This window comes from Petromyzon marinus, chromosome 12, assembly GCF_048934315.1.
Source record: "Petromyzon marinus isolate PM22_M1 ecotype Great Lakes invasive population chromosome 12, UKy_Petmar_22M1.pri1.0, whole genome shotgun sequence".
Lineage (NCBI taxonomy): Eukaryota > Metazoa > Chordata > Hyperoartia > Petromyzontiformes > Petromyzontidae > Petromyzon > Petromyzon marinus.
In genome coordinates, this window is record NC_133678.1 from 1,392,868 (window position 1) to 1,409,333 (window position 16,466).

Here is a 16,466-nt window from a genome sequence, read left to right on the forward strand (position 1 = left end):
GTGAGGAGGGGTGCTTGGTGAGGGAGAGTGTAAGGAGGAGGGTGCCGTGAGTGAGGTGAGCGTGGTGAGAGGAGGTTGCGGGGTGCGTGGTGAGGAGTAAGAGAGGTGAGTGTTGCTGAATGAGCGTGGTGAGTGAGAGTGGGGTGTGAGCGGTGGTACGCTCGCTATATTAACGCCAACCGTGACGTATAGTGTGCTGTAGTTTACCAGTCACGATATTAACGTTAATTATAACGCGAATCATTATAGCGGGGCTGGAGGCATGGTGAGGATGGTGAGTGGGCGTGATGGGGTGTCCTGTCGTCAACATCGCCCCCTCCTCGCTCCACTCACTGCGTGGTGAGGCGAGGGAGGAGGTGGGAGAGGAGGAGGTGGGAGAGGAGGAGGTGGAGAGGGAGGAGGTGGGAGAGGAGGAGGTGGGAGAGGAGGAGGTGGGAGAGGGAGGAGGTGGGAGAGGAGGAGGTGGGAGAGGAGGAGGTGGGAGAGGAGGAGGTGGGAGAGGAGGAGGTGGGAGAGGAGGAGGTGGGAGAGGAGGAGGTGGGAGAGGAGGAGGTGGGGAGAGGAGGAGGTGGGAGAGGAGGAGAGGTGGGAGAGGAGGAGGTGGGAGGGAGGGGAGGCGGTGTGGTAGAGGAGGAGGGATGAAAACACGAGGAGGATGAGAGATAAAGAGGTGGGAGGAGAGGGAACTCTGAGGGTGATGAGACACGAAGAGGTGGAAAGAGGTAGCATGAGGAGGAGGAGGTAGGAGGAAGAGGTGTAGGGGAAGGAAAGAGGTGATGGCGAACGCTCCCACCACCTCGCATCCATCAATCGAGACGGCAAATAAATAAATAAATAACGCGGCGGTGGAAAAAAAATCTGCGCGAGTCTCGAGGGGAGCGGGGAGGGGGGAGGGGGGACCCAGCTCCCAGGCGACCGCAACCCGGGCACGAACCTATGGCCTCGAGTTTCCACGTACCAGTGTCTAGCCAGACCCTCTCGTGTCTTCCTGTCCCAGTGTCCGTGTCCCAGTGTCTCCCTAGCCAGACCTCCCCGTGTCTTCCTGTCCCAGTGTCCGTGTACCATTGTCTCCCTAGCCAGACCTCCCCGTGTCTTCCTGTCCCAGTGTCCGTGTACCAGTGTCTCTCTAGCCAGACCTCCCCGTGTCTTCCTGTCCCAGTGTCCGTGTACCATTGTCTCCCTAGCCAGACCTCTCGTGTCTTCCTGTCCCAGTGTCCGTGTCCCAGTGTCTCCCTAGCCAGACCTCCCCGTGTCTTCCTGTCCCAGTGTCCGTGTACCAGTGTCTCCCTAGCCAGACCTACCGTGTCTCTCTGTCCCCGTGTCTCTCTGTCCCCGTGTCTCTTTGTCCCCACCATGCATCTTTGTCCCCGTGTCTCTCTGTCCCCGTGTCTCTCTGTCCCCGTGTCCCGATGTGCCGGCGTCTCTCTTTCCTTGTCCCCCCCCCCCCCCCCCCCCCCCCCCCCCCCCCCCCCCCCCCGATTTATTTATTTATTTATTGCTGGGATGGGGGGGGGAGTCGCCCTCTCAAGGTCCCACAGCCGCGAGTCGTGGAGACGTTGGGGGTCGTTTTTTTATGCTGAGCAGACCTTGAGGAGGGCCGCGTGCCAACCTCCCTCTCCATTTCGCTCGTATCGACGTACACGAGCGCAGATTCGTCCTTCTCTCTAACCACCCCCTCCCCCCGTCTCCCCCCCCCTGCCCCCACAAAGGGTGTGAGTCATTGGGAAGGAAGCGTCTCGGCGTGAGAAGACATCACACCCTCAGCAACAACACCATCACACCCTCAGCAACATCAACAACATCAACAACATCAACAACATCAACAACATCATCAACAACAACATCAACAACATCACACCGTCAGCAACATCAACAACATCACACCCTCAGCAACATCAACAACATCAACAACATCAACAACATCATCAACAACATCAGCAACATCAACAACATCAACAACATCAGCAGCGTCATCAACAACATCGGCAGCGTCATCATCACTGTCAGCAAGCAGGATATATTAGCAGTAGCAACTGAATCATCAGCAGCAGCAGCATCACGAGATTTAGTCGGAGAATACACAGCGGCATCGTCAACATCATCATCAGCAGCAGCAGCAGCCAGTGGCAATCTTAGCGGCATCGTCAACAACAACATCAACAACATCAACAACATCATCATCATCATCAGCAGGCCGCCATGGGCAAGCAGAACAGCAAACTGGCGCCCGAGGTGCTGGAGGATCTGACGAAGAGCACCGAGTTCAACGAGCACGAGCTGAAGCAGTGGTACAAGGGCTTCCTCAAGGACTGTCCCAGCGGACGCCTGAACCTGGACGAGTTCCAGCAGCTCTACGTGAAGGTGACTGCGACGAGCATGGTGACGGCGCTGGTGGTGACGACGACGGTGATGACGATGATGACGGTGATGATGGTGATGATAATGACGGCGGTGGTGGTGATGACGGTGGTGACGATGATGACGGTGATGATGGTGATAGTGACTGCGACGAGCATGGTGACGGCGCTGGTGGTGATGACGGTGGTGACGGTGATGACGGTGATGATGGTGATGATAATGACGGCGGTGGTGGTGATGACGGTGATGATGGTGATAGTGACGGTGATGATAATGGTGACGGCGCTGGTGGTGACGACGGTGGTGACGGTGATGACGGTGATGATGGTGATAGTGACGGTGATGATAATGGTGACGGCGCTGGTGGTGATGACGGTGGTGACGATGATGACGGTGATGATGGTGATAGTGACTGCGACGAGCATGGTGACGGCGCTGGTGGTGATGACGGTGGTGACGGTGATGATGGTGATGATGGTGATAGTGACGGTGATGATAATGGTGACGGCGCTGGTGGTGATGACGGTGGTGACGATGGTGACGGTGATGATGGTGATAGTGACTGCGACGAGCATGGTGACGGCGCTGGTGGTGATGACGGTGGTGACGATGATGACGGTGATAGTGACGGTGATGATAATGGTGACGGCGCTGGTGGTGATGACGGTGGTGACGGTGATGACGGTGATGATGGTGATGATAATGATGACGGCGGTGGTGGTGATGACGGTGGTGACGATGATGACGGTGATGATGGTGATGATAATGGTGACGGCGCTGGTGGTGATGACGGTGGTGACGATGATGACGGTGATGATGGTGATGATAATGGTGACGGCGCTGGTGGTGACGATGACGGTGGTGACGGTGATGACGGTGATAGTGACGGTGATGATAATGGTGACGGCGCTGGTGGTGATCACGGTGGTGACGATGATGACGGTGATAGTGACGGTGATGATAATGATGACGGCGGTGGTGGTGATGACGGTGGTGACGGTGATGACGGTGATGATGGTGATAATGACGGTGATGATAATGATGACGGCGGTGGTGGTGATGACGGTGGTGACGATGACGACGGTGATGATGGTGATAGTGACGGTGATGATAATGATCACGGCGGTGGTGGTGATGACGGTGGTGACGATGATGACGGTGATGATGGTGATAATGACGGTGATGATAATGATGACGGCGGTGGTGGTGGTGATGACGGCGGTGACGATGATGACGGTGATGATGGTGATAATTACGGTGATGATAATGATGATACCGGTGGTGATGATGATGACGATGATGACGGTGGTGGTGGTGGCGACGATGATGATGACGGTGGTAATGATGATAACGATGGTGGTGATGACGATAATGATGACGGTGGTGGTGGTGACGACGACGATGACGATGAGGATTCATTCATTTGTTGTCCTTCCCCCGCACCTCCCGATTAGCGAGGTTGGCTAGAAGTACGGTGCGAAAGAAGTTGTGCATACATCTGCACATTCATAAACGCATCGTAGGCTAAGGACCGTTCCACCAAACGAGTGACCTTTTGCGGCAGAAAAACGCATAATCTGCGTTTGCTGCTATGCAGTTCCACGTGCCTTGAGCTCAGTCAGACCTCGATATACGAAGTAAATGCGTTCCTGCACCTTTTGTTCGAATATATTGAAACTTCGTATATTGAATAGCGTATTACTTTAGTACGACGAGGATGCGTTGCCAGCTTCGTAAGTTACCATTTAATACAATAAACACTTCGTGACTGACCAATACTATAAAGACTTCATAACTCCCCATTCATAATGTAAACAAAGATTATTTATACTGAAAATAACATTACATTTGATACTATACGGTATTAAAATATAACAATAAACTGACGCAGATAACAGAAACGTAATTTTATTCTCATTTAAAGAGTACAGTAGGTCGACGAATATAAAAATCATTAATTCATGGCAGTGCATTTATTTATTATGTTACTTTATTTTTAATCTTTCTGTGTAAAATAATAGTTTTGTCTCTCTCCAAAGTTCGTTGTACCGAAACGTCGTGTATCGAATATCCGCATATCGAGGTATTCCTCCGAGACGGCAAAATAAATTATTGCAAATATATCGACTCTTCTTATCAGTGCCCTATCTCATTACAGACCAATTCAGACCTTGCTGGTCACCCCGTGCCCCTATAGATCTCAACCTTCATCCTACAAAGTCCCATCACAAGGGAGAAACACAACAAATAGTTTAACACTTAGGCTTTCGCGACCAATATGATTCATAAAGGTTTTTGGGTTGGATCGCGTAAGTATAAATGTTGTGTCGTAACCCTCCACCCACCCGACACAGCCAGCAAGGTTTGTCACGTAAACGAAATGCGCCATTCTGACAAATCGCCCCATGCAGCTGGTTAATGTCACTACCAGCGAAACTTCACGGTTCTCACATTGTAAATGTTGTGGATTTACTCTCCAACACACCGCTGGGCTGAAGTAGTAAACTCATGACCAGCGAAACTTCACGGTTCTCACATTGTAAATGTTGTGGATTTACTCTCCAACACACCGCTGGGCTGAAGTAGTAAACTCATTGTCGCGTTGTTTACGTGACAACCCTTGCTGGCTGTGTAGGGTGGTGGAGGGTCACGACACAACATTTATTATGTTGAGTTGAGTTGGTGACAACACCAGGACGATGATGATGATGTTGGGGGGAGAGGGGGGGGGAGTGATTTCATTTTTTGTGCATTGTCGGTGGCCGCACTCGAGGGCCACCGAGGGAGCTTCGCCAGTGGCCCGCGAGGCTTGCAATGACGAGCGACGTTGCCCTGGAGGCTGGCGGCAGCGGCGCACTCCGAACCCGAACCGCCAACTGTGTTGCACGGTTTGCTGCAGGAGTCTGCGCATCAACAACGACGACGGGCGACGTGTCCACAAAGTGAGAGTCGGACTATTTATCTACACTGGAGGAATCCGATGAGCTATGAAGCTTTTTTTTTCACATGCCCAGTATTCACAGATGTCCACAAAGTGACGGAGCCGTCTCCCACGAGCTGAATTCTCCATCGCTAGCAGACCGGTCCAAGATGCAGTGGTGACACGTACAGCTGCGTGATGACACACGTCTATGTTGAACTTCTTTCACACCGTACATAGCCAACCGTGCTAATCGGAGGTACGGGGATGCGGGGAAGGGGGGGAGAGACGACAAACTAAACACAAAAAAAGTTCTAAATTACGACTTCTCAATCTGTATTGAAAAGCGCATAGCTCCAGTGGCTTCCTAATATCGGAAGGAGGAACGTTCCAGACGTTCCGCGGAAGCGCGTCTGAAAGCGCGCACGATGCGGTGACCGCCGTCTTTGCCGACGGCTGAGTTGGCGTGATGATGGTTATTCATGTTTACGCTCCTTGACAGACACGCGAGGTGTTGTGGCTCTCATTTGTGGCAAGCACCTCGCTGTGTGTCATGAGCGCGACCTCGTGATGATGATGATTGGCAGCACTCGCATTTTGGAACGTTCTCACCACCCGAACCACCCTCATTTGAACGGTTCCCCTCTGACCTGGTCTAACCACGCGCGCGTGCGCGTGTGTACGCGTGTGTGTGCGTGCGTGTGTGCGTGCGTGCGTGGGTGTGTGCGAGTGTGTGCGCGTGTGCGCGTGTGTGTGTGCGCGTGTGTGTGTGCGCGTGTGTGTGTGCGCGTGTGTGTGTGCGCGTGTGTGTGTGCGCGCGCGTAAACATCGCCACTGGGGAGACAAAGGCGGTCGGGCGTGGTACTGGCCACCCCCTCGTGTGCCACAGTGCCGGCTACTCACAGCACTTGCCCCAACCGTCTGTTAACGGGAGGCTATACAGGGGATCTTTGTTTAACTTTAGACCTCGGAGGAAATCCTTGAAGAACAAGGAGAGAAGACAAAGATCCCCCGTATAGCCTGAACAGACTGTTGGGGCAAGTGCTGTTAGCGAGCACCTATAAAGGCCGGCACGGCACACGAGGGGGTGGCTGGCCAACACAGCGCCTGGCCGCCTTTGTCTCCCGAGTGGCGATGTTTACACACCGCACCAGGTACTAATTTGAGGGCTGAGTGTAGCTATTAGCGTGGTATTAGCATGCTAACGGCTACACTACGATTCGCCACGCTCACCCACACACAAATCCGATCACGAACCCACTCAACACACTGCAGGCCGCAACAACACTCTCACCCAGCCAGTCACACTTCAATCGCTACAACTACCATGGTTACTGTTCCCGTGAACTTCAATCATTGATTCCTCCACCCACGTTCAGGACTCGGGTCACACTAACACAAAGATCCCCCGTATAGCCTTCATAGATTTGTTTTTGGGCCAAGTGCTGTTAGCGAGCAGCACCTATGAAGGCTGGCACTGTGGCACACGAGGGACTTTGTGTACCAGGCTACACGGGGGGATATTTGTCTTGTGTGTGCGTGTGTGTGTGCGCGTGTGTGTGCGTGTGTGTGTGCACGTGTATGTGCGTGTGTGTGCACGCCGTGTGTGCGTGTGTGTGTGCACGTGTGTGTGCGTGTGTGTGTGCACGTGTGTGTGCGCGTGTGTGTGCACGCGTCAGTGCGGAGCGGTGGCGCAGCGGTTAGCATGCCGCGCTACGAACCCCCGGCCACCCGAATTCACGGCGACGACAGCAGTGACGAGAATCTGAACCTATTCTGGGCTTCCCCTAGGTCGACTCGGCCTCAAATGAATAGCCGATGGGTGGTGTGTAAAACGTCAGCACTGGGGAGAAGCGGCCGTGTGCGGTGCCGACCACCCACCACCCCCTCGTGCACCACGCCAGCCTTCGTAGGCTCTGCTACTCGCGATCACACGACTTTATTTTACTATTTTATTTTTACAAGGTAAGGCCCCACTGAGCTACGGAGCTCTTTTTCAGAAGCGACCTGGCCACACACGATAGCTCAACGAAGTGGCTTATCACGGGCCCATTTGTAGCAGCCAAAGACCTCAAACACGTAGAGATGTTGATTAGAAATTGTGGAGGGACAAACCGGAGGACCCGGAGAAAAATCCACACTGCCACGGGGAGAGAGACACCGCAACTCCAAATATACAGCAGCAGGCGTCGGGTCGGGATTGAATCCACGACCTCCTGCATACCAGGCGAGGTAGTTAACATCTCATAGCCACCGTGACGATGGTGATGATGAGGAGAGAGAGACGCAGACTCCAAATTTACAGCAGGCGTCAGGGTCGGGATCGAACCCACGGCGGCGGCCCCAAACAGTCTTTCCGCCAGTCTGCTGAGGCTATACGGGGTGTTGTGTGTGGGGGGGTCTCACAGTTGAGGCTATACAGGGTGTGTGTGTGGGGGGGTCTCACAGTTGAGGCTATACGGGGTGTGTGTGTGTGGGGGGGTCTCACAGTTGAGGCTATACGGGGTGTGTGTGTGTGGGGGGGGGTCTCACAGCTGAGGCTATACGGGGTGTGTGTCGGGGGGGTCTCACAGCTGAGGCTATACAGGTGTGTGTGTGGGGGGGTCTCACAGTTGAGGCTATGCGGGGTGTGTGTGTGGGGGGGTCTCACAGCTGAGGCTATACGGGGTGTGTGTGTGTGTGGGGGTCTCACAGCTGAGGCTATACGGGGTGTGTGTGTGTGGGGGGGTCTCACAGCTGAGGCTATACGGGGTGTGTGTGTGTGGGGGGGCCTCACAGCTGAGGCTATACGGGGTGTGTGTGTGTGGGGGGGTCTCACAGTTGAGGCTATACGGGGTGTGTGTGGGGGTCTTTGTCTCACAGTTGAGGCTATACGGGGTGTGTGTGTGTGGGGGTCTCACAGTTGAGGCTATACAGGGTGTGTGTGTGTGGGGGGGTCTCACAGCTGAGGCTATACGGGGTGTGTGTGGGGGTCTTTGTCTCACAGTTGAGGCTATACGGGGTGTGTGTGTGGGGGGTCTCACAGTTGAGGCTATACGGGGTGTGTGTGTGTGTGGGGGTCTCACAGCTGAGGCTATACGGGGTGTGTGTGTGTGGGGGTCTCACAGCTGAGGCTATACGGGGTGTGTGTCGGGGGGGGGGCTCACAGTTGAGGCTATACGGGGTGTGTGTGTGTGGGGGGGTCTCACAGCTGAGGCTATACGGGGTGTGTGTGTGTGGGGGTCTTTGTCTCACAGTTGAGGCTATACGGGGTGTGTGTGTGGGGGGTCTCACAGTTGAGGCTATACGGGGTGTGTGTGTGGGGGTCTCACAGCTGAGGCTATACGGGGTGTGTGTGTGTGGGTCTCACAGCTGAAGCTGTGTGGGGTGTGTATGTGGGGTGTGTGTGATGTGTGTGTGTGGGGTTCTTTGTCTAACAGTTCTTCCCGTACGGAGACGCGTCCAAGTTCGCCCAGCACGCGTTCCGCACCTTCGACAAGAACGGCGACGGCACCATCGACTTCCGGGAGTTCATCTGCGCCCTGAGCGTCACCTCGCGTGGCAACTTCGAGCAGAAGCTCAACTGGGCCTTCGAGATGTACGACCTGGACGGCGATGGCTACATCTCTCGCCGCGAGATGCTGGAGATCATCGAGGTGAGAAGCTATAGATGCACCAGCTGTACTCCCTAATGTGCCAACTCGCTGCGTTTTAGCCACCCGGTGCTCCGGTCATTGTTGTGAGCATCACTCCTCTGCCCTCTGTTGTTGCTGGAGGGCGACTGCCTCCAACTGCGCAGTAGCAGCAGCGTCCTTCACGAGCCTCCTCCATAGAGGCCGATCTTGACACTGCTGGTACCAGTCATCGGCAAGTCCACTCAGCTCCACATCCAGGCGAACACTGCTATACAAAGACCCCCCCGTATAGCTTTAACAGACTGTTGGGGCAAGTACTGTTAGCGAGCAGCACCTATGAAGGCTGGAACGGCACACGAAGGGGTGGGTGGCCAACACCACGCCCGGCCGCCTTTGTCTCCCCAGTAGCAATGTTTTTACGCACCGCACCAGCTACTCATTTGAGGCTGAGTCGACTTAGGGGAGGCCCAGGACCGGTGCGGATAATCGTCACTGGTGTTGGCCGTGAGCGGGAATCAGACTCGGGTCACCAGGTTCGTAGCGCAGCGTAGCGCTAACCGCTACACCACCCCCCCCCCCCCCCCACGCACAGTAAACGTGTCCGGCGTGAACCAGGTCACTCTTGGGAAACTGGACTCTCAAGAACCTCGAATTCTCACCCTGCTTACACAAACAACAAAGTAGGGCTTGCTAACTTCACCCCTCCATCCGCCACCCCCCTCCCAGGCCATCTACAAGATGGTGGGCACGGTGATCATGATGAAGATGAACGAGGATGGCCTCACCCCCGAGCAGCGCGTCGACGCCATCTTCAGCAAGATGGATAAGAACAACGACGACCTCATCTCGCTCGCCGAGTTCACCGAGGCGGCCAAGAGCGACCCCTCCATCGTGCTGCTGCTGCAGTGCGACGTCCAGAAGTAGGCGGCGGCGGCGGCGGCGGCGGCGGTGGCGGCGGTGGCGGTGGTGGCAGCGGCCTGCCGGCGGCCTGCCGAGATGCCGCCGCCGTCGAACGCAGCAAGCGATGCACGCGGCGGCCCTGCCACGGCGTCGAGTGCACGCGCGCGCGTTCGCGCACACGCCTGTGTGAGTGTGTGTGTGTGTGCAGGCACGTGTGTGTGTGCAGGCACGTGTGTGTGTGCAGGCACGTGTGTGTGTGCAGGCACGTGTGTGTGTGCAGGCACGTGTGTGTGTGCAGGCACGTGTGTGTACACGCGCGTGCACGCGGCCGCTCTACCACGGCATGTGCATGCGTACACGTGTACCTGTACATGCGTACACGTGTGTAGTGTGTCTGTATGTATGTTGAATTTCTTTCGAACTGTACGTAGCCAACCGTGCTAATCGGAAGTGCGTGTGTACATGTGTACAGTGTGCCTGTACACGTGTACACCTCTATGGTGTACCTGGAGATTTGTGTAACCCTGTGTAGTGTACCTGTGCACATGTGTACACTTGTACACTGCACATGTTTACACCTGTGTAGTGTACCGGTACACACGTGTACATCTGTTTAATGGACCCGTACACTTGTGTATACCTGCACCTGCGTACCTGTACAACTGTACACTTATGAACCTGTACACGGTGTGTCCACGTGTAGTGTGCCAGCGCATGTGTACACCTGTGAAGTATACCCACGCAACGTACCCATACACCTGGGTACCTGTACACGTGTATATCTGTGTAGTGTACCTGTATGCCTGTACACCTGTGTACCTGTAACCCTGTGTATCCGCGTACCCATACACGTGTACACCTGTGCAGGTTTACCTGAACTCCTGTGTACTCATACACGTGTACACCTGTGTGCCCATACACGTGTACACCTGTGCCCATACACGTGTACACCTGTGCGCCCATCCACGTGTACACCTGTGTGCCCATGTGTATACCTGTGTGCCCATACACGTGTACACCTGTGTGCCCATACACGTGTACACCTGTGTGCCCATACACGTGTACACCTGTGTGCCCATACACGTGTACACCTGTGTGCCCATACACGTGTACACCTGTGTGCCCATGTGTACACCTGTGTGCTTGTACACCCACCTGTACGCGCATGATTCCCCCTCCCCTTCTGCCCAATTCCAACCTCCCCCTCCCTCCCTCCCTCCCACCCCTCCAAAATTGCGCACCTGCCACTGCACGCATTCCTCACCAGGTGAGCTTGTCCTCGCCAGGTGAGCTTGTCCTCGCCAGGTGAGCTTGTCCTCGCCAGGTGAGCTTGTCCTCGCCAGGTGAGCTTGTCCTCGCCAGGTGAGCTTGTCCTCGCCAGGTGAGACGAGGGTGATGGCCCGTTTACACTTAAAAAGCAACTCTTTTGGAGTCGCATTTTGCACAAAAGGTAAACTTCTATGTATGTATATACAGAGATAAAAACACCCGCACACAAAGACACCCTCTCGTACAGCCTTCAACACACTGTTGGGGTAAGTGCTGATGTTTTACACCCCGCACCAGGTACTCATTTAAGACTGAGTTGACCCTGGAGAGTGCCCAGGTCCGGTTCAGATATTCGTCACCGGTGTTGACCGTGAGCGGGAAGTGAACTCTGGTCGCACAGTAGCCGCATACACACACACACATGAACGCATACACATACACACACACATGAACGCATAAACACATGAACGCATACACACACACATGAACGCATACACACACACACATGAACGCATACACACACACATGAACGCATACACACACATGAACGCATACACACACATGAACGCATACACACACACATGAACGCATACACACATGAACGCATACACACACACATGAACGCATACACACACATGAACGCATACACACACACATGAACGCATACACACACACACATGAACGCATACACACACACACATGAACGCATACACACACACATGAACGCATGCCCACACACGCGTGAATACACGTGCGTACATCCACACACGTACACACATGCACACGTATATATACACATACATATATTGATATATACACATACATATACACATACAGTACATGCATACCTATATACTCACACTGCACATTCACACGTATACACACACACTTGCACACACATATGTACACTGACACACAGACGTACAGGCACCTATATCCACACACACAAAGACACACATACACACAAATCAAAGACAAAGGAGATCCCCACATAGTGTTTAACAGACTGTCGAGGCAAGTGCTGTTGGTGATGAGCAGCACCTATGAAGGCCGGCAGGGCACACGAGGGGATGGGTGGTCGGCACCACACACAGACACACAAACACACTCACACTGACAAATACATACACACACTAACACACACATACGCACTAACACACTGACATGCATACATACACACGCACTAATACATACATAATACACACGCACGTACACACAGCGACAAGGAACCTTGGTAGAAGCCCCATCTCCCCGGTCTACCCTGCCCTGCCTCTACCCTGCCTCTACCCCTACCCTGCCCTGCCTCAACCCCTACCCCTACCTCTACCCTGCCTCTACCCTGCCCTACCTCTACCCCTGCCCTACCCTGCCTCTACCCTGCCCTGCCTCTACCCCTGCCCTACCCTGCCTCTACCCTGCCCTGCCTCTACCCCTACCCTGCCCTGCCCTACCTCTACCCTGCCTCTGCCCTACCTCTACCCTGCCCTGCCCTACCTCTACTCCTATGGTTGGCCCCCGTGTTCCCACTGCTCCCCTTCCATCCCCGTGACCCCCTCGTCCCCCCCCCCCCAGAGCCCCCCACCCCGTTGAACCCTCCTGCCCCCGCCCTGTAAACCCCCCCACCCGCCCCGTGCCCCCCCCACCCGCCCCGTGCCCCCCCCCCACCCGCCCCATGCCCCCAGAAGCGTTGCCACGTGTTGTGCATGCGTGCCACGCGCACACTGTTTGTGTAACTGCCAAGTGACTAAGTTCTTTGTGTCCCATATCTCGACGTAATGATTACGATTATGATTACGATTATTATTCTGATTACTTTTTGAGTCGTGTTTTCTATCGTGGCGATATCGTAGCGCTGTACAAAACGTATGAAGAAGGCGTTTGGTGGTGGTGGTGGTGGCTGCTTCGTGCTACTGATCGTTCTCCTCGGAGCGGCCCCTCTCTCTCTTCTAGCAGGCGGACAATGCCCGTCTCTCCTCGACTCTCCCTGGCTCTCTCCTCGACTTTCCCTGGCTCTCTCCTCGACTCTCCCTGGCTCTCTCCTAGACTCTCCCTGGCTCTCTCCTAGACTCTCCCTGGCTCTCTCCTCGACTCCCCGACTCTCCCTGGCTCTCTCCTCGACTCTCCCTGGCTCTCTCCTCGACTCCCCGACTCTCCTTGGCTCTCTCCTCGACTCTCCCTGGCGCTCTCCTCGACTCTCCGACTCTCCCTGGCTCTCTCCTCGACTCTCCCTGGCTCTCTCCTCGACTCTCCCTGGCCCTCTCCTCGACTCTCCCTGGCTCTCTCCTCGACTCTCCCTGACTCTCTCCTCGACTCTCCAACTTTTCCTGGCTCTCGCTTCTCTGGCTCTCTCCAAACTCTTAAGAATTGTCCGGGGCTCCTTATCCTGGCTTTCCAACTCTCTAAGTAATTCCTGGCTCTTGGACTCCACAAGTCTCCCGACTCTCTCTCTCTCTTCATCTCGAAGTCTCTGTGCTCCGTCTCTCTGTGTTGCTCTCTTCTCTCTGTCCCCTGACAACGAATTTGTCTCTTCCCCTCTTCGGCCGCTTCCTCTTTCGGCTCTCCTCTCCTCGCCTCTCCCCTCCATCACCTCCCTCCCTCTCTCCCCTCTGTCGCGAACACGTTCAACGCAATGCAAGCGTCTCCAGCAACGCTTACGAAGCAGGAGGTTTGTGTGGGCGGAGGGAGGGAAGGAGAAAGTTCTTGGTCCGCTGGGGCAACATACGAGCAACTTTCGCCGGCAACTGTCACCGCCGGCAATTGTCACTGGCAATGGTTTTATTGCCGCAGCATTTCAACCGTTGCAAACAAAAAATCCCGCTGCCCAAAATGGATACAAATCCAAATCACAGCGGCCCTGAGTGGGATACCTGGATGCGGCAGCGCGCGCTATCGGACCGCAGCGAGAGAGAGAAGAGACGGGAGCAGAGACTCCGGCCTGGGCTCGAGGTGACAGCTTCAGGTGTGCGTGCGAGTGGGATCTGGATGTGATGGCGTGGTGCTATGGTGTGTGGAGGTGTGACGGCATGCTGTGATTGTGTGGCGTCGTGTGATGGTGTGATGTGATGCTATGGTATAACGTGATGGCGTGGTGCAATGGTGTGATGGGCCGTTACATGATGGGCATCTTGAGCCAGTGCAGTAGATTGACTTCAGCAGCCGGTTAATTCCCAGTCTCTAGACCCAACATTTGCTGGGATGACCACACACACTCACACTGACACACACACTGACCGCTGTGACTGGCTGGAGCAGAAGAATTGAGTCTCAGACTCAATTGATTTGCCAGCCAACTTCAGTTGCCAGTCGCTCTTGGTGAAAAGGCGTTGCCGGCGGGTGACAGATGCTGCCAACGATTGCCATAACATTTCCCGAAGCCAGGAGATGAGAGAGAGAGGAAGCAGAGTGGAGAGGATTGACTTTGTATTCTGTCCACTTCCAGTTCAGAAGAATGTCAGAATCAGAATATGTATTTATACTGGAGGAATCCGATAAGCTTTCAAGATGTTTTCTACAGATGTCCAGTCGGGGCACGGGGTAAGGACGTTGCAACAACATGCGTTGATGCACCAGTCCCAAAAGCAGCGATGAGCAGAGTCTGGACACTGCTGATGACATCTGTAAAGGTGAAGTGGCGTGATGTAACTGAGTGGGGGAGGGAGCATGGGAGGTTGCTCCCAGGTGTCCTCGCACGGTGATTGCCCCGTGAGGTTCCTTGAGTTGAGCTCACAGGTTGAAGTGGTTAGGTGAGTTCACACACTGGTGGTGAACTGCGGCAGGTAAACTGGCACAGGATCCCAAATTACGAGAGAGGCGGAGAGAGAGAGAGCAGAGGGGATGGAGGAGGGTGGAGAGAGAGCGACGAGGTGAGCGAGTGAGAAGTCGAGATGCAAGGCAGAGGAGAGCGTTGGTGGGAGGGAGAGAGAACAGAGATGGGGGGGGGGGGGTGGGCAGACGGTGGGGAGCGAAATGGAGAGAAGGCGAAAGTTGGTGAGAAGGGAGGAAGAGAGGTGAGGAAGAGAGGGGGGGGGGGGGGAGAGAGGGATGAGGGATGGACAGGGTGGGGAGAGAGACAGCGAAGAGAGAGTGAAGATAGGGAGTGCAAGAAAAGAGCAGAGAGATGGATGGAGACGCCAGGATGAGAGAGGAGGGGGGGAGCTCGGGAGGGAGTCGCGATTTTTGCGTCGCGATGAGGCGCCACCACCAGCAGCACCACCACCAGCAGCACCACCACCACCATGACCATCACCACCATGACCACCACCAGCAGCACCATCACCACGACCACCACCATGCCAGCTTCATCGTCGCAGTCGCCTCCGTTTCCGCTCTTGATGGATCTGGTCTCTTGGAGCAACACAGGCCGCTTGTGGTGATGGTGGTGGAGGTGGTTTCGGCCGCGGTGATGGTGGTGGTGATGGTGGTGATGGTGGTGATGATGATGGTGATGAGGGTGGTGATGATGGTGGTGATGGTGATGATGATGGGTCGCGCCTGTTTGCATGAACGCGCGACGGGAAAAAAAAAACTGTTCTGTGCTCGTGTCACGTGTGAGTGGCATGCTCGTGATAAATAACCTCGTGTGACCTGACCTTGACCCCGCTGGACCTGACCTTGACCCCGCTGGACCTGACCCCCCGGGTAAACCGTTTAACCCCCCCCCCCCCCCCACCGGTCTTACCTGACGGGGACCCGACCTGACGCGTGACCCTGATCCTGAGCAGAGTTGATAACTGACCTGAATTGACCTAACCCTGACCTCTATTTGACCTGACCCCCCACCCCCTCCCCACGCGCAAACTTTACGCTCGGCGACTGTCGGCGCGTACAGCTCCCGCGGGTCGCGCTGTTGTGTCTGAATAAAATAACACCCAGATGGCACCCAGGGTGAGCCTCTGTGCTTGCGTCTCTGTGTCTGTGTGGGGAGGTGTGGTGAGGGCGCCACAGTGGCTAGGAGATGTTCACTACCTCGCCTGCTATACAGGAGCTCGTGGGTTCTAGCCCGACCCTGACGCCTGCATATTCGGAGTGTGCGTGTCTCTCATCATCATCATCACGGTGGCTAGGAGATGTTCACTCCCTCGCCTGTTACACAGGAGCTCGTGGGTTCTAGCCCGACCCTGACGCCTGCTGCTGCTGCTGTATATTTGGAGTTTGTGTGTCTCTCTCATCATCACGGTGGCTAGATGTTCACTACCTCGCCTGCTATACAGGAGGTCGTGGGTTCTAGCCCGACCCTGACGCCTGCTGCTGCTGCTGTATATGTGGAGTTTGTGTGTCTCTCTCTCATCATCACGGTGGCGAGGAGATGTTAACTCCCTCGCCTGCTATACAGGAGGTCGTGGGTTCTAGCCCGACCCTGACGCCTGCTGCTGCTGCTGTATATGTGGAGTTTTGGTGCCTCTCTC

At 55.1% G+C, this 16,466-nt stretch overlaps 1 protein-coding gene across 3 annotated transcripts in view; it reads left to right on the forward strand.

Annotated features, from left to right (window-relative positions):
- LOC142924316 (visinin-like protein 1) overlaps positions 1–15,939 on the forward strand; it is a 37,500-nt gene extending 21,561 nt beyond the window's left edge. For 2 of the 3 annotated variants that reach the window (XM_076066485.1, XM_076066486.1), the window contains exons 2-4: positions 1,710–2,361; positions 8,698–8,913; positions 9,619–15,939. In XM_076066485.1, the coding sequence (XP_075922600.1) occupies positions 2,200–2,361; positions 8,698–8,913; positions 9,619–9,816 (576 nt within the window). In that variant the 5' untranslated portion in view covers positions 1,710–2,199 and the 3' untranslated portion in view covers positions 9,817–15,939. Of the gene's footprint in view, position 1; positions 106–1,709; positions 2,362–8,697; positions 8,914–9,618 lie in introns of those variants that run through there. The other variant, XM_076066487.1, reaches the window with a different exon arrangement.
- The last annotated feature ends 527 nt before the right edge of the window (positions 15,940–16,466 follow it).